A 23,304-nucleotide genomic window follows, 5' to 3' on the forward strand; every position below is an offset into this window, starting at 1 on the left:
AAAAAAGTAAATCTTTTTGTGAGGCCTCACACTATCAATAGTTAACCAATGAGTAATGTTTCTGGCCTTTAACCTGCTAGGCAAGATGACATTAGTTTCTAATTTAGCAACAATGACTTTCAAAATCTATTTCCCCTTCCAATTATGCTGTCTTAATTAACAGGAATAGTGCTGTCGGTTGACACATCCCCATGATGTGTTTCTTGATAAGCAATTAATACTGCTATATAACTAGAGGAGAAAACTAGACTGTTACTTTACCATAAGCTAAAAATAATGTCATGCATCAGAACTGAGGAATTAAATAGGTTTTTTCCACCTTTTGGAGGCTACAAAATAGTAATGAAGATTTTTCTAAACTTGCATCCCAGTTTCTAGAAAAACATTTCAGAATAATACTACAGTATTATATTGAGCAATACAAGTAAATAGCACCACCTCTGAGCTATTTCATCAACCAGGGGTTCATGTTATTTTTCAGGGTTTTTAAGTTCTTATTGATTTATCAACAGTCCTGTTGATTCTAACATATGGAGAATACATTCTCCTGAATTTTGAATGTATGTTGTTTAATAGCTTGTTAAGATTTGGAATAAAGGAAACAATTGAGGACAGTATGTTAATTTACATATTTTATGAAAGTCTGCCCCATTATTCATAGTTCTACACAGGCTATATTTCCTTGCTAAGGAATTAAAATTATGTTTCCTTTTACATGGAAGAGACTATTAGAGATCTTTTTATTACAAAATGTGAGAATGTATATCTGTATTTTTGATCATGGTATAGATATAATAGGTATATTGTTATAAATAAAGTATTTTTGGAAACAAACATCTGATTTTCATTTTTAACTTTCTGAGATTGACCATTACTTTTGTGCTTAGTGTTCTAATGCTTCCACCCAAAGTTATTTACATGAATTTTGAGTTTATAATTCAGTCATGCTAAAAGTTTTCACCAGCTGCGTTGCCAACTTTCCTGAGTGAACATGGAACGGTAAGCATAGCACAGAATCCTGGATCATTTGAAATGTCAAGCTAATCTCAAAAGCACATTTGAGAAGATTTGTAGCCATGAGAGGAACCAATAAAGAATATTTTTGATATAATTTTAAACCCCGAAAGATTTATAACAGAAATATAGTTACAGCTACCATTTGTGGTGAACTACCAAACCTTAGCAAACTGCCACAATCTGACAAGGATAATGCAATGGATTAATTCTTTGGAATTTATTAAACAGCATTTTGCCTAATACGTTAGGTGTACATTAACATGTTTTAAGGGCCAGCTTAGACAAAATACAGGAAGATCTTTGATTGGCTCTCGCCATGGGTGTCTGGTCCCCTAGTCCGTTCAGATCTGCGGCACTGCCAAAAGGGTGTCATTAATGGAAATCCCTTTCCAGAAACTAGTATTTTCCCTTTATGGAGAAACATACAAATATATATTTACAATACAAAAGTTGAGAGCAGGAAAAACAAAAACATGAATCACATAGGTACAACAGTGCAGGACCTGTGGGTGGCTGCAGTTTCTTGTTGAGTGTACACCAGTGTTCTCTGTGTAGTGTGTGAATGCAGTGATTCTAAGCAAAACATGACTGGGGGAAGAGACTTGACTGGTCTGGCCCGGTTAAGCAGAAGACCTGCTGAACTGGGCCAGGCCAAGGGTCCGTTCAGCCGAGTTCATCCAGCAACAGTGGACATCCCACCTACTTACTACTAGAAGTTCAGAAGCAGGGCAGGAAAGTGACACAACACTCCCTTGCTGATGATGGTTTCTCCGGCTGTGGCCTTAAGGCTGTGGCCTTAACGCTTTCCGACCTTCTCAAACAAGAGACATGCCGCCCACTGAGCCATACAATTGCCGGTTTGTAGGGTAAATAGTTTCCTTCCTTTTATCCCTTAGAAGCTCCTTGATCCATTGATCTTGAGCAGCATATATCTAGTGTTGGAGGGATATAAGGACTGAAACAAATATTGCCACTGACAATGTAGCCTTGGGGTCCCTATCGCTTAGTAAAAAAAGGCCTTATGTCAGTCACAGAGGCATTGGATTTGTATATTAAAAGGGGGGAAATATAGTGCGATCGAAGATCCTCGTAAAAGCGGCCTTCCAAAAGGGCATGGGCTAATGAGTCAATAGAGCCAGAAGAGCAAGGGCAGATCCTGTCTGAGTATGGTATATTCAGAATTCTGCCCTGCATTACCATAGAAGGGTTAGCATTCAATCTAGCCAAGCAAAAAGCTCTACAGAGACGAGGAGTTGTCCGATAATATGTCTAGGCAGGCAGACCACGTGGAGGGGGTATTCCGAAGAACTGGGATGAACAGACGCGACGAGCACGGAAAGTAGTGCTGTTATAATCGGTTAATAGTTTCAGCCGCAGAATCCACGCTGTGTGGTGCGACCCCACCCCCACCCCCACCCCCCCAGGAGAAGTTGGGAAAGAAGTTTCTCCGTCCTTGGAGAACTGCCGCCAGTCAGAATACGCAAATGCAGCGCTAGTTTAGGGGAAAGAAAGCGGCTTCTAACACAACACCTCCCCCTCTTTCTGCCTGCCCCCCCCCCCGAGCCCACTGTCACACGCATGCGTCGCTTTTTGTTGACAATCCCACAATGCCTCTCTGACCTGTCTGGTCTGGAGAGGACGAAAAGGAGGAGGATCGCGATCGAGCGGCGGATTTCTCGGATCAGGAGCAGAAGAAAATGCACGAATTGTCTGCGGCTTAGTCCGAGGTCAGTGCGGCGGCGTCCGGGGCTTCGCATTTCCCAGCCCGGCGTCAAATGTCAGCTCTACTCTATTCTCCATTGGGGAGGGGCCGTGGCTCAGTGGCAGAGCATGTGCTTGGCATGCAGAAGGTCCCAGGTTCAATCCCTGGCATCTCCAGTTAAAGGGACTAGGCAAGTAGGTGATGTGAAAGACCTCCTCAGCCTGAGACCCTGAAGAGCCGCTGCCGGTCTGAGTAGACAATACTGACTTTGATGGACCCAGGGTCTGATTCAGTAGAAGGCAGCTTTGTGTGTGTGGCCATTTATTCATGGAAGGTTTTGCATTGGATTTGCCACTCTTGAGATGCACTTTTTCCCCATCCATATTCTCAAAACTCAACAATAAGCCGCCATGCAGAGTTTTGAGAATTCAGATGGGGAAAATGTGCATCTATAGAGTGGCAAATCCAATGCAAATAAATGGCCTATGTGTGTGTTTGCTGTTCCGTCAAACCCGATGAGTACCTGGCTTCGTCCCACCTCTCACTCCGGCACCGATCCATTCACGTGCGGTCCTCGGTGTGTGTGTGTTAAGTGCCGTCAAGTCGCTTCCGACTACGGGCCATTTATTCATGGAAGGTTTTGCCTTGGATTTGCCACTCTTTAGATGCACTTTTCCCCCATTCATATTCTTAAACTCAACAATAAGCCCCCAGGCAGAGTTTTGAGAATTCGGATGGGGGAAATGTGCATCCATAGAGTGGCAAATCCAAGGCAAAACCTTCCATGAATAAATGGCCCATGGCGACCCTTTGAATGAAAGTCCTCCAAAAGGTCCTGTCTTTGACAGCCTTGCTCAGATCCTGCAAACTGAAGGCTGTGGCTTCCTTGATTGAGTCCATCCATCGGCGTGCACTCAAAAGGAAGTCCCTTTAATCCCAGTTAAGCATATGGAATTGTAGCCTAGATTTCTCTCCGGAAGTGCTTAGGTGCGCCCAGGTAACGCCTCGATCTTCACTGACTTGCAAGCACTGCCTCCGAGATGCACGCGACCCGGGCAAAAATAAAAGTGACGACGATCACGCGTCTCAGTTCTCGTATAAAATGTAAAGTGGTGGCTCGGGCAGCCGCAGATTGCATCAAGGCCATGCGGGGAAGGAGGGGCAGCTGTTCAATTTACGCTTGGTTTCGCCTAATCAAAACTGGCTCCGTTGTTTGCATTTTAAGGAAGATAAGCGTGCATCAAACACAAGGATATTTCCCCCTTTAAAATCTAATAACGAAGTGGGGAGACCAAACTGCAAGGACGTTTCTTGTTGGGCTGAATTGCCCTTTTGTCTGTCCTGTACATAGCAGATACATTGAACCAAGGGTCAATCGAGAAGGGAGCCTTCGGTTCAAATTCTCAGTTGTGTAATGTTTTTCCTTGTGGGTTTTTGTTTCGTTTTGCTTTTTGAAATCCTAAGTAGTTGGAAACGCCAGTCTCATTTGGAAGCTTGAGCAAGAAGGGGAGATACAGTTTATCTCTTTAATTGCACACTTTTTCTGAGAAACACCCCTGCCTGAGCTGCTTTTTGAACAATGGCCGAAAAGATATGTGCCCCTGTGTTTTCCCCTTGTATGATCCACACATTCACATGGTTTGTCTCAGTTGTGGGTTGCACTTTGTGCTGTTTATGTTTATAAAACCATATTACATTGAATATATGCACACAGATAGCTATGTGCTTTCCTACTATGATATGGGAAAGGCTGATATGGTGTAGGAAGAACAGAATGAAGGGCTTTCTGGACCCCTGTCCAGACTATGAGGGAAAGGTAGTAACTCTTTAAGGAGACTAGGACATCATTCTTATGGTGCCTGATGAAGATGGCTGAGGCCCTCAAAAGCTTATGCTTCAAGAAATATGTTAAGCTTGAGCATACCACAAGGAGCCTTTGTGGTTTTGCCACCACAGACTAACACTCTGCTTCATGCAAAGAACCCCAAGGAGTTGGGATGCCCCTGATCCTGAGAAATGTTCTGTTTGTGGTATGTTCAGGGATATGTGTAAAAATAAAGCTGCTGTTGATTTAAATGTGTTTCATCTACATTTATAATGTTCAACTTATTGCTTGTTAGCTGGGCTTTATATCTGTTGCACTTTATTGCTGTGTGGTTGCTGGTTTTTTGTTAAAAAAAGATAATTTTATGTGAGTAATTTTATTTCATTGGACCACTTGGGAGCCTTTTTGCGCTGAGATTTATAAATATATATAAATGCCCCAAATATCTCTATGCCTTTAGCTTTCCTAGGTATCATTAAAAAAGTTTATTCAGTCATTTGTTGTGAGATTCTGAAGCCATCCTACATGCATTAAGGAATACTTTTACCTCTGCTACTACGAAGTCATTGGAAAGAAAAATCTGGATTTGAGTACTTTTTGGAGGAAAAGAATTACACTGTTTGTTTATCTTACTTCTGAACTGCAGGGGAACCATGGCTGCTTCCATCCTTGTTCGACGCTGCCAGGTTTGGCACTGTTGGACCCCATCAAAGCTGCAGGCTGGATGCATGAGAAAAGCTTTGAGTATACAGACGGGCTCTGCAGCCATGTATCAACTTAAGAAGCAAGAAGCACAAGCGTTGAAGAGACAACTCCCATCTGGCATCAGTCACATGCCCCAAAGAGCCCTGCATTCCACCCTTCTTTGCTTCCAGGAAGTGATGCTGACCAGTGAACGTTATGAGGTGCAGAGGCTCCCCTTTGCCCATGTTTCCGATAGAGATTTGTCATTCTTTGAGCGCCTTATGCCTGGCAGAGTCATCACTGATGCAGATGAGTTGAAACCCTTCAATGTGGACTGGCTGAAGACTGTGAGAGGTAGGTTGTGTTGCAGTTTAACTTGAATAATGCTAGCTAGTTACAGGTCCTTCTTGAATGGCGTTCTGCAGGCCTTTAAAATGTATTTCAGTGATAAAGTAACATTTTTCTATCATATGTTTACTCCACCTTAACCTCAAAGGAGCTCAGGATAATGGACATATTCTCTCTTCTTCCATTTTATCTCAACAGCCTTGTGGGGTAGGTTAAGATGAAAGAGTATGTCTGGCCACAGCTCACCCAATGAAGTTGATAGGACAGACAAAAATACTTCTTTACTCAGTGAGGAGTTAAAGTGGAATTCACTGCCACTGGACAGTATGATGACCATGAGTGTGAACAGTGTTAAAAAGCATTGGATGGATTCATGGCTGCTAGCCATGACAATTTAAGGGAACGTCTATATTTAGAGGTAGTAAACCTCTGCTCTGAATACCAGTGCCAGGAGGCAACATCTGGAGAAGGCCTTGGCCTCTATGCCCTGTTTGTTGGCTGCTGTATGGAACAGGATGTGGGACTAGATGGTCCACTGATCTGATCCAGCAGGGCTCCTTTTATATCACCCAGTGTATTCCTTGCAGAGTACGGATTTGAACCTTGGTTTCCCGTTCATAGTTCTACACTCTAGTCACTCTGCTACACTGGCTTCTACCTGTATACAATGTCTTAGACTGCCTAATGCTAGCTGAGTCAGAAACAGTGTGATTGGCTTTTTGGTGGGGGGGTGACTTGAGTGGAAGGCATGGTATAGGCCAACCACATGAACCTCTTCAAATATATATAAATCACATTTTGTTTATGTTACAGGCTGTAGTAAAGTGTTGCTGAAGCCACGGACAACAGAGGAAGTATCTGAGGTTCTCAGGTAATTTAAGCTGCAGTTAAATGAATGTAAGCAAGATATAGGTAAGACTTCTGTAACCATTGTTCAGGAGCACTTACCTTAAGTCATGCGATTAAATCCTACAGTTCCTTCTTCTCTGATGCTCTTTGGGAGGAAGAAGAGCAGGCAAATGGCTTCTGTGTACATAAAATGCACAGTGCAGGAGTTAGAGTAATTAACCCTCTTTAAAGACGAGTCCTTACTTTCTTCAGTTGTGCTCTGTTAAGAATAGTACAGGTGCTAAAGAGTGTTAAGGAGTTACGCTGCATTTTGTAATGTGGAATGACTGTCTAACTGAAATGGCCTTGAGTCTTTAATTCTGAATGAATCAAGGTCATGTAAAATGGATTTGAAAGGAAAGAAGGTTCCTAATGTGCACACATTGTGTCTCTGAAACTAAGTTATTTCTCAGTTCTTCATTCCTGCAGATTTTGTGATAGACTCATATAGGGGATGACCGTAGGGTTGCTCCTATGTAGGAACATAGATGAACCTGTGTGCTTTTTTGTTTGGCCATTTGTACAGTCAGAAAAGGGAAATCTTAAATAGCTTTAAAAAGACCCCAGATAGTAGCTAGATAGATCGTTTGATTAAAAAACCAAATGATCCTTTGAGGAAGTCCTTTGAGGAAACTTAAAATATACTCTGCCATAAAAATACTTCTTGCAAATATTTGACCTCTCAGTTCTAGTCAATGGCTAGGATTCAGGTTGTCTCAGGTATCTCAGGGACAGTTCACACATGCAGGCTGTGCTTCATGTATGTAGGCATGTGACCACATGCAAAGCAATGTGAACTAGACAGTAGGTTGAGATATCTGGAATTGCTTCTGCAATTGCAGCTACCTTTCTTCTATCATGGCAACCATGGGAATCATTGTGGCTGTCTAGATGTACCAACTAGTTTACACTAATGCTTCTCTATGCAGCTGCATACTCTCCCAAATAATTTTGTTGCAAAAAAGGATTTGCATGTATGAATGGGCTCCCAGTCCTGCTGCAAAGTCACAGTATTATATAATCTCCTCATGACATATTGGTATGAGGTGTCTTAACTTACTATTTGAAAAACACTTAACTAATATGATAGTTAAGTATTTTTAAAAGTTCATAAAGTAAATGCAGTGGAAGCCACCAATCTACGGGGATTACCGCACTTTGTATTCCCACCGATGTATTAAGAGTTTGAAAATGTTGTAAAAACATAGCTTTAAAAGGGTTTTTGGATACCACGGCTTATAAATGGTTGGAAGATGTCTTCACAGCTAAAGGGGCCAAACAAAGTGCGAACAGTATTTTTTATAACGTTTTCAAACTCTTAATACATCAGTGGGAATACACAGAAAGTGCAAACAGTATTTTTTATAACATTTTCAAACTCTTCATACATCCCTGGGAATACAAGTGCCGTAACCCCCTACAATTGCCATTAGGTCTTGTATTGTTTTGAGGTTCACAAGAACCATATATTCAAAGGCATCTTTGCCCTTAGGAACAAGACCCCCATGGGCAAAATGTGTTCCTTTTCAGGTACTGCAATGAGAGGAACTTGGCTGTGAACCCTCAGGGGGGTAACACTGGCCTCGTTGGGGGCAGCGTCCCTGTCTTTGATGAGATCATTCTCTCCACAGCTCTTATGAACCAGGTCATCAGCTTCAACAGTATTTCCGGTAAATATATTTTTTTAGGGAAAATGGCTCATCTGGTTACCCTTTAAAGTTTACCATCCTCTGAAAAGTTCCTTTTTGGAAGGATAAGATGGAAGTTTGCAGAACCTGGAAGTCCTGGCAAAACTGATTCCCCCCCCCTCTTCCCAACAAAAACAAAAAAGGGGGGTTCAAAGTGCACATTATCTTGCTGCAATCCTTACAACAGACCAAAAAAGGCCAGTTGAAAATGGGGAACTGAGGCTGAGAGAGACAGATTTGCCTAAGGCCACTAACACTGCATCCTAAGTGGGAGAGCAAGACTGAAGTTCAGTAGCACCTTAAAGGCCAACTAGATTTCCCAGGATATAAGCTTTAGAGAGTCAAAGCTCCCCTCATCTGCTTTGACTCTCGAAAGCTTATCCTGGAAATCTTGTTGGTCTTTAAGATGCTACTGGACTAAAATCTACCCACCTGAAACTATCCTAAGTTGACTTTAATGGCCTTAGAAGGGTATAACTCTATTTAGGATTGTGTAGTTAGTGAGTTTGTGGTACAGTCAAGATTTGAACCTCCCAAATCACATCTCATTTTCTTGCTTTTTAGGAACCTTATGCCAGTTCCTATTAGCAACAGATGTCAAGCCTAAAATACAGGAAAGAGAGAGGGAGGATTCTATCTACTCAAAAATGGTAGTTGAACACTTCCCAGTCACAAAGAGCAAGACCACAATAGCTATTGTCCTGCAAGAAATGCTGGAAATCTCTAATGCTGGAGATGTTGCTGCCAGTAAATGAGAAGTGGACAGTCATGCAAATGAAAGCTGAATATGCCAAATAAGAAAGCCACTCAGGTTCTTGAAAGTGTTACTGAGGCAAAGGGAGATAAATGGTTTCTGTGTTGTCAAGCAGCTCATCTTCCCCTCAAAGAAGGAAAATGACAGAGCCCTACATCCTAAGTATGTTACTTTGGGTGGGGTACTGCACTATCAAAAATGTACATTTGCATCACTTCTCAGGGACTAATAACTTGTTCTAACAGGAGATCCATGATCACCTAAAGTTTGGAGAAGGAATACTAGCACATTTATTTTCTCGGCTTTGGAGCAAATAGAAGCTTGAGGGAATGATTTAGATTAAGAAAACAGTTCATGGGGAAAGGGCCTGTAGCCCTTGTGCTGCTTCTCTGATAAAATTAGTATTGCCCCTCCCCCATTAGTTAAGATAAAATCAGGCAATCAACCATATATAAAGTGTAATTTGGCCTTCTGAGTGTAACTTGATGCTTGCTTTTCAGGGATCTTGGTTTGCCAGGCTGGCTGCATTTTAGAAAACCTCAACCAGTACCTGGAGCAGCAGGACTACATTATGCCTCTTGATTTAGCAGCAAAGGGCAGTTGCCATATTGGTGGCAATGTGGCAACAAATGCTGGTGGCTTGCGACTCCTGAGGTATGGCTCCCTCCGAGGGACAGTCCTGGGTTTAGAAGCGGTAAGATGGATGTCTAAAAGCTGCTCCCTGTGTTCTGTCTGATTCCTGTCTGTCTGTGTTCACTGCCATTGTAGGTTTACCTTTATCTTACTCACTGAATCATAATCTCCTCCTATTCAGGTATGATTTTGCTGAGATTTTAAAATATACCTTGCCTGTTTTGCTTACAGAGACCAAGCTTCTGTTAGAATTCTGAATTTGAAATGGATTGCATAAACGTATTGTAGCCTGTTTGTTCTATTTTAAGTAAACCTATGAAAAATCTATTTAAACGTGTCGCCTTCCAGGTGCTGGCTGATGGCTCCATTCTAAACTGTTTGGCATCTCTGCGGAAGGACAATACTGGCTATGACTTGAAGCAACTTTTCATTGGATCAGAGGGGACCTTGGGGATTGTTACGGCTGTGTCAATCCTCTGTCCACGGAAACCCAAAGCTGTGAATCTGGCATTTCTTGGTAAGAACATATCTCTCAGTTCTCTTCCAGGTGTTCTGTTTGTAACTGCTTGTGATAACACAGCTCTTTGGACGGTGTATAAGAAGACTGTACTTGGATGCAACAGTATTTGAAGTAAAATAGTAATTCTGTGTGCATAGGAACTCTAATCTAATTTTCCAATGGTTGTAATTCCTAACCTTGCTGTTACTGGTGTATCACAGTATTTTTGGAATTAAACACGTGCTTCTTAAGAAATGTACTGTGAAGAGAGAATTCACTGGTTAGCTAGAAGTGGCCAAACACAACCTGCCATTTTCTTTTTCTCCCTTAAGTGGGGCTTTGGGCTCTAGATATATCTGCTTGAGTGGCCTCTTTTCAGAACTACTTTAGATCATGATTCAGTAGCTATAACAGTAGGTTTCATTACTTCACCACAGTTTTTTATTCTATTCTTCTGTCTTCCTTTTATAATTTGTTGCCTTTGCAAAGGTTGTCCAAGTTTTTCTCAGGTACTGAGAACCTTCACTACCTGCAAGGGGATGCTGGGAGAGATCCTGTCTGCATATGAGTTCATGGACAATGAGTGCATGAAGCTGGTTAGAAGACATCTCAAACTGGTCAACCCAGTGGCAGGTACTAAGCAGACATGCGCAAAACCTATTGAAGGAATTCCATCACCAATGCCATTTGGCCAAGCGGTAGATTTCCATAAAACTAATGTCTGAATTGAAATTTACCAGCTGGCTAATCAGTTACCTGATATAAACTAGGTCCTGGATGCATTTTGTCTCATGGTCACACTGTGTTTTGGGTTTTTTTAATTACACAAATACCTGTATACATTCTTCCCTTGGGGAAGTTCTGTATCCTGGGTTTGGTATAAAATTTATCTGTCATTTACATCAGTATTTTATACATTCTGTTATACTGAAGGAACAAGGGAAAGGATTGGTAGACTTAAGAGCAACTAGTGAATCTTGGCATTGGCATAAAAGGTGATTATGGGATTGGTAAGAACACAAATGCTGTTCAGGCACAAAAAGGGTTAAAATATTGCATGAATGCAGATCTCATGATTATACATAATGCCTGTTGAGGTACGTATTATACAACTGAAAGGTTCCTGGCCCTAGATGAACGTGTGATGAATTTGCTCCAGCATGGTAAATTTCAATATGGCTGCCACAACTTTCAGTGTTGGTTTCAGATTTATTGATCCAAATGCCATTATTTGTTAATTTTGGCATTACCAGCTGGGGAAGTTCACCAGGACACTGAGACAAGTTATACCACTAATCTGTTTACTGCTGTTGCTGAGTTCAAAAATCTCCTTCAGAGAATTTCTTTTAAAAAAAGAAAAGATTACATTTAGCTCAGTGATGTGACTTAGTACATAGCCTTCCCTCCCTTTGATCTGGCCCACTTAAATTCATTTAAGAAAATTTAACATTTTAGATAATCATTACTTTCCCAGCTTCTGCCTGGTGCAATGGAAATAATTCAAATGAATTTTAATCTATGCTGATCTATGTGTGATACAAGAAATTATAGCCAGTCACTTGTACCCATATTATACACATTTTAAAATTAATGTTTTCGAGTACCATGCACAATACAAAGATTTATACTAAAAGCCTTGAATGATTGCCTTCTCCCCCCATACAACAAACCTGTCTTCCTGCTCAGATCATCTTTTGATGGTTTCCAGAAGTCAGGTGGGTGAGGGCCAGGTAGGGACAATGCCTTTTTTGTAGTGATGCTAAGACTCTGGAACTGCCTCTCCCCAAAAGTTCCCCTGGCGCCAGATTTGCTGTGCCAGACACAAACCATTTTTATTCTCCCAAGCATTTAAGATGAGCTCTTGATGTGTTCTGTTCTGCCCGTTACCATTTTTATTTCTACTGTTGATTTTTAATCTGGCTGCTACTGGGGCATGGTTTCAGTCTTATATATATATATTTCCTCTTGCTCCTTTTATGCTACTGATTTTATGGCATTTTACATATTTTATTGATCTGTGTAAGTTGCCTTGAGAGTATTTTATCAAGGGGGGCGGAAATATGTATTTTGAATCATCATCATGATGTATTTCTGCTGAATGTGATCCACTAATTCTGCTCTCACATTTCCAGAAAGCCCATTTTATGTCTTAATTGAGACCTCAGGTTCTAATTCTGCCCATGATGAAGAAAAACTGAGCAACTTCCTGGATCACGTCATGACCTCTAATTTGGTGGCAGACGGAACTTTGGCCTCAGAAGATAAAAAAATAAAGGTAATATCACTGCCCCCGTGATGTACGCTGCTTAGTGCTCTGTTCTGAATCTGGACTGATAGAAGAAGAAGAGGAGTTGGTTTTTATAGGCCAATTTTCTCTACCTTTTAAGGAGAATCAAACTGGCTTACCATCTCCTTCCCTTCCTTTCCCCACAACAGACACCTTGTGAGGTAGGTGAGGCTGAGAGAGCTCAAAGAGAACTGTGACTAGCCCAAGGTCACCCAGCTGGCTTCATGTGGAGGAGTGGAGAATCAAACCTGGTTCACCAGAGTCCACCACTCTTAACCACTACACCACACTGACTGTTCATCTATTTCCCCACTGGTATAAAATTGCTAGATATTCAAAGGAAAAAGCTGTAGCTTCTTTGTTTTTTTCTGTTTTTAATACTGCTCATGTTTCTGTTCAGTATTTTGGCAGCCCCCTGTCTCATATTATTAATTAGAAGGCTAATTAAAAAAACTATAAATGAAGGTTTGGCTTCAGTATTAAGCAGCTGGGTGCCTGACAGGTTTCCAAAGGGGATATCCCAGGGGAAAATGTATGTTTGCTTCAGCTGCGTGTTCAGATCTCATGTCAAATTGGGTTTTGGAGCTCATAAGTTTTCAGAGAGCAATCTGAAACTTCTGGGAGCACATCTCTTTTTTAAAAACAAGAATTAGTGTGGTGTAGTGGTGGTGCAAGAACCAGGGAAAGCTGCCAAGCCATGAAGCACCTTAGAGAAAGCATGGTAGAACAGACCCATGGCGCAGAGTGGTAAGCTGCAGTACTGCAGTCCAAACTCTGCTCACAACCTAGTTTGATCTCTATGAAAGTTGGTTTCAGGTAGCCGGCTCAAGGTTGACTCAGCTTTCTATCCTTCCGAAGTCGGTAAAATGAGTACCCAGCTTGCTGGGGGTAAAGTGTAGACAACTGGGGAAGGCAATGGAAAACCACCCTGTAAACATAGTCTGCCTAGTAAACGTCAGGGTGTGACATCACCCCATGGGTCAGTAATGACCTGGTGCTTGCACAGGGGACTACCTTTACTTTTTAGAACAGAACAGACATAGGGTTTGAGGCAGAAATCAAGTGAATATAAAAGGCATGCATAGTAATCTCTTTGGCTCCTAGCATGTGTTGGAAGCTACATGTATTTAAAAGATTTGCATTAGGCAAGACCTTTTGTGTCTGATAGTGATTGGTGTGTAACCTGTAGCAGCAGAACTGAGACAAATGTGAGGTTACAATGCTGGTATTTAAAAGTGTTGCATGTGGTGAAATTGCATTTACTTTCTCTGCCCTACACAATAGAAATAAGATCCTCTCATAAAGCAAGGCAGGAATTCTGCATTTTAAAAGCTAGATGTTGATGCAAGTTAAGATAGGACTGAAAATTGTTTGGTGATCTTTGTGGGGCTAGAAGAGCAAGTATGCTTCAAGAGAGAGGAGCTGACACTTGCAAGATTGTTTCCACCAGTGCTGAATTACCTTTTGGTTAATGATTTAATTCCAAGCAGGTTCACAATACCTTGAAGATCAGTGAGTGCTTTTGACTGCCCACCTATATCAAAGCAGCATGACAGGCTAGTCTAGTAGCATTCAGGCAGCAGGCCACTTTTCTGTAGCCATTCATGGGGAATGAAAATCAGATCCATTTTGATTCCATCTAATTTATGGCTTTGGTTAATAACAGATGCTGTGGGCTTTACGGGAGCGGATCACAGAGGCCCTAACATGTGATGGATATGTTTACAAATATGACATTTCGCTTCCTGTGGAGAAAATTTATGACCTTGTGACTGATATGAGGGCACGGCTGGGTGGAAGTGCCAGGACTGTTGTGGGCTACGGACATCTTGGTGAGTTGAAGAGCTTGCTTAAAAACATGATTGTTTCAAATTTAGGGGAGCATAGTGGCTGAGAGATTGACCTTGGTTCAGCTCTTGTTTCTCACCTCAGGGCCAAACTAGACATGATCTTCATGATCCAGGGCCAGCTGTTTTCTTTGAGCTTCTTGGAGAAAGTGTAGGCTAAAAATGAGATAGAAAGTGTACCTCACTTATGTGTATCCTCTTCCCTTCTGCATTGTAACTTGTGCTCATAACCTTTAAGTACTTAAGGAGTAGTCTGCAATAGTGCTGGAATTCCTGGTTTTAACTGGAAAGCAGGTGAGATTCTTGAGGACTGAAGAAAGCTAGTCTACCCCTTGGAAATATGGAGCGGAAATATGAAGCACTGTTGCATAGCACAGGCAGCTTATGTTTCTCTTTTGAAACCATCCAATTCCCAGCTCTGGTTTGCTTTGGCAGGAGATGGAAACTTACACCTGAACATCACAGCAGAGTCTTACAGCCATTCACTGCTGGAAGCCATTGAACCCTATGTGTACGAATGGACATCCCAGTATCGTGGAAGTATCAGTGCGGAACATGGGCTGGGCTTCAAGAAGAAGCATTACATACACTACAGTAAGCCACAGAAGGCTGTCCTTCTCATGCAGCAGTTCAAGGCCATGCTGGACCCCAAAGGCATTCTAAACCCTTACAAGACGTTACCAGTCAAGTCTGAATGACGCTGCCTGCAGGGGAAGAATCTGTAATCTTTTGGCGGATGTTTTCTAGTACTGCGTTAGTCCCTGGCCATGAACAAAGTGTGAAGCCACAAACTGAACCAGAGGTTTGCATTTCTTTTGCCCGAGTCAAGGAATTGCTGCACTACCAATCTTGCCTGCCAGGTCGTAAGTTCTGGACAGACTGGGAAGCATGTCACTTCAGCCATTTGGTTTTCAAGGTTTGACATTTCTCCCTATTGTCAGGGTTTTGCTGTGATACATGCACCTGTAAGAGTGCTGTGGACTCCATAGGATGATCCCAAGGGCTGAAGAGGGAGCATTTAGAGGAGAAAGTCCCAGATATTTGCACATTGTTGCAGATCAAGTATAGTGTTATCATACAGCCCATGCTGATTTCAGCAGGGGTACCATCCCGTGACACTCCCCAAAGAGCCCCCCAAAATGTAACCTCTTTAACCTTAAAAGGGCCAGGTTAGTGGTCACAGAATTGTGCATGCCCCATTCAAAACTTGAGCAATACTTACATCACTTTTACTGAAAGATGGGGGGAACAATGGGTACAGGACTGGAAGTTTCAAACAAAACAGTGTGAATAAAAATTATATTAAACAGTCCCAAAGTCAGTGTGAAAAGAGAAAGAAGTCTCTTTAGTCTCTGGGTCCTGGGATTCTCTTTAGTCTCTGGGATTCGCAAACTGCAGACAGGTTGCGTTCTCACAGTCACTGAGAAGCCACTTTTCCTCACAATCACAGAAGTCCCAGTGACACTCAGGATCGAAGGTTCACGCCAGAAGATGGCCACTCTCCTGCCTGCTGCCTTTCTCTATGTCCGCAGGCTTTTCTCCCCAGGAACCACTCTTTTAGAAATTCTCCACTCCCTCCGGATGAAAATGCCTCAGCTTCTTATCTCTCTGCTTCTCCCTCTTAAAAATTCATCCCCTTCTTTCTCCTGTGCTGTTGCCAGGCGCCCACTCACCCAGCCTCTCTCTGTAGGAATCGCCTCCCTCTAAAGGACAGTGTTTCCAGACCTGGGCCCACTATGCAGGTGAAAAACATGCCATAGACTTTTTAATAATAAGCAGATTTTTACAAGGCTTACAATAGCTTCTCTTCTCCCCAGCTATCTAAAATAAAAAATGGCAGCAAGTCTGCACAGGGTCCTAGAAGAAAGGTGGTCATTCTGTGCATTGAATTATAAACGAGCGATGAATGTTTCACTTCTTCAGGGAAAAATAAAATGTGTAATGCAAGCAGTAATACTGTGTTTTTGCTTTTGTGTCTTCTAAGTTTCAGTACCGCCTGCTTTGGTAGATTCCTTGCCCCCCCTTTTTTTACATATCCTTAAATAATGTCTTGCCTAAGCACAGACTAAGCTGTATACATCATGGCATGATGACTCATATGTTAAAACTGACTGGTGCTTATTTCCTATGAAGTGAATGAGTGGTGGTGGTGAATTAAAAGCACAGCGTGAGTGAGGGAGGGAGGGTTGCTGAACTTTCCCCTGAATCCTTCCAAGCAGATTTTCACCGATTGGAGAGGGGATGCAGCTCTAGAGCACATGCAGAAGGTCCCAGTTTCAATCTGAGCCCTCTCCAGACAGAGGATACCAGGTAGTGGGAAAGATCCTCTTCTCTCGACTGAGGAGAGCTGCTATCAGAGTAGTAGATAGTACCAGGCTAGATGGACCAAGGATCTGACCACCACATTCCCTACACAGTCCCTACTGCATAAGGCTTATAAGACTGGAAGCAACCCATACTGTGAGAAAAATGGTGGGAGAGAAGTGGTTCCATGGGGGAAAGTGCAGGCAGAGTAAAGGTGCACAAAATGTTTTGCCTACCTGCCTGCATTGTACCTTGTGGATTGTGTCTCTATTTCATGCCTTTTCAAGCTCATAGTTTTTAGGTGTTGAATCCCATGAGCTGGTACTGACAACGGTGGAGCCTTGCTCTGCTCCTGTCTTTCACCTTCCACAGAAAGAAGTCATAGGTAAAAAGTTAAAGGTCCCCTGTGCAAGCACCGGGTCATTCCTGACCCATGGGGTGACGTCACATCCCAACGTTTACTAGGCAGACTATGTTTACAGGGTGGTTTGCCAGTGCCTTCCCCAGTCATCTTCCCTTTACCCCTCATTTTACCGACCTCGGAAGGATGGAAGGCTGAGTCAACCTTGAGCCGACTACCTGAAACCAACTTCCGTCAGGATCGAACTCAGGTCAAGCGGAGCTTTTGACTGCAGTACTGCACCTTACCACTCTGCACCATGGGGCTCTTGAAAGAAGTCATAGTAGCTGGCAATTCTTCAGTGCTCTTATTTCAGTTTGACAATATCATTAAACATTTTTTGGGGACTTAAGGTTTGTTAGACAAGGGCTGGGCCTCATGAGCCCCCTTGTGGTAGCAGGTACCAGCTTTTTCAGCCTATGGCAAAACAGTTGGGTGCATGTAGCTGTTTCCCCACCCTCACTGCATTCCCTCTTGGATCAACTTTTGACATATTCGGTAGGTGGGGAGGGTTAAAAGCAGCAGTGCACATTTTGAGCAGGACAAGGTAGAGTGTGCTCCTGGCTAATTAGGTCTTGCTGTATAGGCAAGAGATGCCCATGATGCTCATGAACCATGTTCCATTCAACAGTTACCAAGGAAATGAAGAATACTATTGGAGATAATGAGGGAAGGCAGCATGGTATAGCCCAATCTTGTAAGATCTCGGAAACTAAGCAGGGTCAGCCCTGGTTAGTATTTGGATGGGAGACCACCAAGAAATACCAGGGTTGCTATCCAGAGGAAGGCACTGGCAAACCACCTCTGTTAGTCTCTTGCCTTGAAAACCCCATAAGGGGTCACCATAAGTTGGCTGCGACTTGACAGCACTATACACACACATTGGAGATAATAGTCTTGTGGCACCTTAAAGACTAACCAATGATTGTGACATAAGCTTTCTTTATGTGCCCTGACCTGGCTGAGAACCAATGTGGTGTAGTGTTCAGTTCAGGTACCTTTATTGGCATAACAACGTTTGGCAGAATACAATAAAACACATAGAAAGCTATTGTCGGGCAGAACGAATTGCAATCATACCAACAAGAAAGTTAGCCACGGTTTCTATAGTGTAGTGGTTAAGACCAGTGGACTCTAATCTGGAGAACGGGGCTCGATTCCCCGCTCCTCCACATGAAGCCTGCTGGGTGACCTTGGGCCAGTCACAGTTCTCTCAGAACTCGCTCAGCCCACGGAGGTAGGCAATGGCAAACCACCTTGGAATGTCTAATCTTGAAAATCCTATTGGGTCAGCATAAGTCAGCTGTAACTTGACAGCACTTTCCACCACCACCAAGCTTTCTTCAGCCAGCTTCTTCTTTGTCGGATGTTACTGGGGGTCTGGCTCACAAATGTTTATGCCACAGCAAATGGTTAGTCTTTAAGGTGTCACAAGACTCTTTGTTGCTTTGGTTTCAGCATACTAACATAGCTATCCCTCTGGAAATGATCGCTGCCTGAGAAAGGTATTTCATTTTCCCAGGCGCAGAATACAGCTCATTGCTCACAAAAAATGTCCTTGGAACAGAAGTGTTTCATCAATGGGACACATGTAGATGGTAGGCTACAGATAAACAAGCGCACTTTATAAAAAGATAAATTATGGTGAAAGACTCAGAATGGTGGTGGTGGGGACTCAGAAGTCTAGTGGCTCCTTAAAGGCTAACATTCGTTCTAGCATGAGCTTTCCTAAGCCAGAGCTCACTTCTTACAACAGTAGATCCTGACTTCTGCCACTCGGGGGTGCTGTGACTATAGTTTGCAAAACCCTTTTTTGAGGGTTTTCCCTGTGCATTGTTGAGATAGCACTAACAATTGCAAATAACGTCGTAGGCATTATAAAAGTCAGATTAGGTGCTGATAAGAAAATATTTACCGATTTGATTATTACTGCAATAGAGTCTTTGACATATTGTTGCTTTATATGCATTGTGCCAGTGTTTAGGAACTTATTCCAGTATTTAACATTCAGTGCAGAAGCTGGTCTGATTTTGTTGGGAATGGACAAATTCTGATACTGCTGCTGACCATTATGTGTGTGTGTGTGTGTGTGTGTAAAGTGCCATCAAGTCGCAGCCAACTTATGGCGACCCCTTTTTGGGGGTTTCATGGCAAGAGACTAACAGGTGGTTTGCCAGTGCCTTCCTCTGCACAGCAACCCTGGTCTTCCTTGGTGGTCTTCCATCCAAATACTAACCAAGGCCGACCCTGCTTAGCTTCTGAGATCTGATGAGATCAGGCTAGCCTGGGACATCCAGGTCAGGGCTCTGACCGTTATATAGATGGCTATTTGCATGCATTTGCATTTGCTTAAAACACAAAACGAGCTCCAAAAAGTAGAATATATGATAATAGGCAATGTTAAATGAATTTGGAATACAGAATAGTTGTTAGTGATGAAGAACAGAAGAAGAGCCCTGCTGGATCAGACCAGTGGCCCATCTAGTCCAGCTTCCTGTTTCACACAGTGGTCAACCAGTTTCTGTGGAGGGCCCACAACAGGACATAGAGGCTGAGGCCTTCCCCTGATGTTGCATCCCGGCACTGGCATTTAGAGCTTTACTGCTTCTGAATGTGGAGGTTCCCTTTAGTCGCCATGGCTAGTTGCCGCTGATAGACTCTGTCCTCCATGAATCTAATGCCCTTTTACAGCTGTCTATGCCTGTGGTTATCAGCTTCTTCTAACTAGTCCCTGCCACCAGGGTTTCCATGGCAACAGGGTCTCCCCTGATTGTCTCACCTAGGCAACAGGGTGGAACTCTGTGATGCACAGGGCCAGGGTCAAACATAGCCAGCTCTTCCCCTAAAAATCTCTGGGTGTAAAGAATGCATATGAATATCATAGGTATGGGTTGACTGCTTGAAATAGTCTGGGCTGAAGGATGTACAGTGGTGATAGTAATGAAAACATTAAATTTGTGTCCATGCATTTGTGAACCGGCACAGGCACAGGCACACACATTCCTGTAGAAGTAGGAAGTGGCCAGGATACAGGGAAACAGTGCTACGGTTCAGGGGCGTCCCTTGTTTTTTTTAGAATTTTCATCCGGCAAACCTACTTCCACATTATTCTTAAATTAGAAGCTCACATTTCAAATTGATGGTTTAATTCACATTCTGTTCTGGGATCATTAATAACTCTAGAAAAGCTCTTATGTGCTTATTACATGTACAGTTGAATGAAGGTGTGGAATGTGAATTGCGCCGCATGGAATTCTACATTATTATTCAGATTCTGTCATGAAAGTACGAGGGTCTCTGGATTTGTAGTGTGAAACTTCAACTTCATGCTGCCAAATGTAGGATTTCAAGCCACAGGGGAGCACTTGAAGGGGAAAGAGGGGTTTTGAAAAGGACCTGTAGGTAGGAAGGTAGGGAAAATATGTAGGAAAACATGCAGCACGATTAAAACTAAAACTAGGGAAGAGATAGACCTGTTTTTTCTCTCTCCTTTATATCGTCTAAACGTTTTTTCTGTGGGTTAGCTGGCTTTCTGTGGTGGGGCTACTACAGACCTTCTGGAAGCTTCAGCTCTCTTTTATGCTGCTTATGAGGTTATGCTGTTCTCTGCTCAGAAAAACACCTTCTCCTCAAAAATCTCTTTCCTTTTACTCAGTCACCCTTTTTTTACAACTCCCTCTCACTTTCAAAAACCCTTTTCCTGGCAAAATCGACCAGGGAGCCAAACTCATAGAGGGTGCCATGGATTAGTTTTTCACTAACTGGATCAAGAATCATAGGGTTATATATCGTCACAGAATCTGGCTTCCACCCACCCTGTTGACCAGGTGAGCCATTCAGGGAGGACTCTTTTGCCATGGAAACCCTGGTGGCAGTTGTGGTGATGCTGTTTTGGTTCTTGGCAGAGGTAACCCAAAATACAATTATGAAGAAAGAGAGAGTAATTGTAAACACAAACAAGTAACTTTATTGTATATAAACGAAAATGAATAAAATATAAAGAACCTACACTAGGTATCTGAAAACTGATTCCCGAAGCAATCACACATGCACACGCATACTCCAGCAATAGGGTGCACTTTATAAAAGGGAAAAGGGGGGAAACTGAGAAGTTTTGGGGAAGGGACATACAACCTTAAAACCAGGGCTTGAGGCCTGGGGAGGTCTGGGGGGTAGATGTAGCAGAGATCCAAGGAGCAGCGTTAGGAGCCAGCAAAGAAGGAGAAATCGCCTGTGGAATGCAGCAGGGGTTCTCAGCAGGAAACCAGAGTTGTGACCAGCAGAGATCTGGACCGGAGATAGGGTTGCCAACCTCCAGGAACTAGCTGGAGATTTCCTGCTATTACAACTGATCTCCAGCCGATAGAGATCAGTTCCCCTGGAGAAAATGGCCGCTTTGGCAATTGGACTCTATGGCATTGAAGTCCCTCCCCTCCTCAAATCCCACCCTCCTCAGGCTCCACTCCAAAAACCTCCCATCAGTGGTGATGAGGGACCTGGCAACCCTAACCGGAGATCTGAAGAACAATTTGCTGGGTTTGGGGGTCCTTCTTTTACGGACAGAAGATCCCTAGACTAGATGGGGGTTTGACCATGCCAATTTTGGATTTAAAAAGTTTAAATCTCACTGACTGGTTTAAAGTTAACTGCTGTCAAACTTCTGCAGGAAAAAATCCTTGATTGGGCTATTATGAGCCATATCTGCATGATATGCAGTTATTATGAGACATATCTGCATAGGCACAAAGAGTCTAGGTGAAGCAATGTGATTACCAAACTTTAATTAGGTTAAAGTGAGCTAGATCTGCATGGATGCAAAAGTCTGGATGAGGCAACATAACTCCTGAAACAGGATGGAGAGCAAATTAATGACTTGAATGCCCTTCTTGATTGAGTAAAAAAAGGAAGAAGATGAACCAGAAATTGGTTAATGAACCAGCAATATCATTGGGCTGGGCAGAAACTTCTGGGGTATGTAGGCTTACCAGGTTCCTCCTCTCCTCTGGCAGGAGGTTTTTGGGGTGGAGGTAAGGTGAGATCGCACACGTGCGCGGCTGCACGGCTGTGATCACGGCACTTCTGGTTTACTCCCAGTTTGAGTTGTAAAAGACCCCTTGCAATGTATTTACATCCGGAAGTGCTGCATCGCAAGGGGCCTTTTACACTCAAACTGGGAGTTTGAGTGGTAAACAGCCCCTTGCGATGTGGTGCTTCCGATTGTAAAATGGAAGTGACGCAGCACCACGGGCAGGCGCATGTGCACGTGTTGCCCAGCAACCCTCAGCTGGTTGGCGGGCAGCCTGGTGGATTGGTGGGGGTTTGCCCGTCACCACCTGGCACTTGGCAACCCTAGGGGTATGTCAAGATATTGGATGATGTCTCCAGTGCTGAAAAGCCTTTTGTTATTGAGGATGATATGCTGCTGAGATGGGGGAGATTACACTTGTTCTGCTTTCCTTGCAGCAACACCCTTCCTCTCCATTTCTGGAAATCTCCAGTGTCATGGCTCCACCCTGGTGCCTTTATGAGACTCACCAAGTTTCAGGACACCTGGAATGTAGGCTGTAAAAGGGGGTGACTAAGTCCAAAATAAGAGGGAAACCCTACTATCTAAGAAGTCTTGGCTGGAGGAGGGGGGTCCTCACAGGGAGTTATGACTTGGGTAAAATGGCAATGGCCTGCAAGAGGTGTTGTTTTGTCACATTTCTGTACAAGACATATATGTTTGGGTTTCAAGCTTCTGATGAAGTGAGTTCCAGCCCTCTAGAGTTTGTTCTTCAGTGAATCTGTTAGTCCTTAAAATGCCCCAAGACTTCTTTTTGTTCTCCCCACGGAGTGGCAAAAAATTTCCCCCTCTAGTCTATGGGATCTGTGAAATGTCCCTAAGCAATATTTACAGAGAATAGATTTTGAAAAGTATAATTTGAAACTGCATACATGCACATATAAAAGAATAGCAACACAATAGTTTCCTTTCTGTGTGTGATCTTTGGTGGCCTCCAAAGGCAACAAATGAAAATGCAGGAAGAAATACAAAGCTAAGAAAAAGGAGGCGGAGTTGAATCATACAGAAGAAACTGATGATGAAGAGTACCTGAACAGAAAAAAGGAAGACATGTGCTCTGGTAGCAGAAAAGTTTGAGTATAAGATCATGAGGGAGCTGCAGAAATTGTTGAACAGTATCTCTACAGGTTTCCAACACAATGAACTTTTAAATTCTTGTTAAGTGTCGTCCCTAAAGATGACAACGTTTATGAACGGAGATCTTTTATCCTTGGTTCCCCGGGTTCTGTATAAGAAAATGCCCCCTCCCCCAGATATTGTGTTTCCATCTGGTCATCCATTTCTTAAATTCTTTTCACACTACATTTATTTCACTGATGTACTGATCTGTTATTTTTAGTATTTCATGCCATTCCAAATAGAC

At 42.9% G+C, this 23,304-nt stretch overlaps 1 protein-coding gene across 1 annotated transcript; it reads left to right on the plus strand.

Moving 5' to 3' along the window:
• Window positions 1-5,197: 5,197 nt before the first annotated feature.
• Window positions 5,198-14,913, plus strand: D2HGDH (D-2-hydroxyglutarate dehydrogenase). Its single transcript, XM_056849608.1, has 9 exons — window positions 5,198-5,582; window positions 6,390-6,447; window positions 7,995-8,134; window positions 9,407-9,600; window positions 9,888-10,056; window positions 10,528-10,671; window positions 12,171-12,313; window positions 13,992-14,157; window positions 14,608-14,913. Exons 1-9 carry the CDS (start codon window positions 5,198-5,200, stop codon window positions 14,868-14,870), a joined length of 1,662 nt encoding a protein of 553 aa, XP_056705586.1. The 3' UTR covers window positions 14,871-14,913.
• The last annotated feature ends 8,391 nt before the right edge of the window (window positions 14,914-23,304 follow it).

This window comes from Euleptes europaea, chromosome 5 (genome assembly GCF_029931775.1).
Source record: "Euleptes europaea isolate rEulEur1 chromosome 5, rEulEur1.hap1, whole genome shotgun sequence".
In the NCBI taxonomy this organism is placed as follows: Eukaryota; Metazoa; Chordata; class Lepidosauria; order Squamata; family Sphaerodactylidae; genus Euleptes; species Euleptes europaea.

What these genes read in the sequence shown, in the direction of transcription:
- D2HGDH (XM_056849608.1), top strand. Translation starts at nt 5,198, where the DNA reads ATGGCTGCTTCCATCCTTGTTCGACGCTGCCAGGTTTGGCACTGTTGG. An exon ending in GAAGTATCTGAGGTTCTCAG is followed by an intron (nt 6,448 to 7,994) that starts GTAATTTAAGCT and finishes GTTCCTTTTCAG; the next exon opens with GTACTGCAATGAGAGGAACT. An exon ending in CAGAAGATAAAAAAATAAAG is followed by an intron (nt 12,314 to 13,991) that starts GTAATATCACTG and finishes GGTTAATAACAG; the next exon opens with ATGCTGTGGGCTTTACGGGA.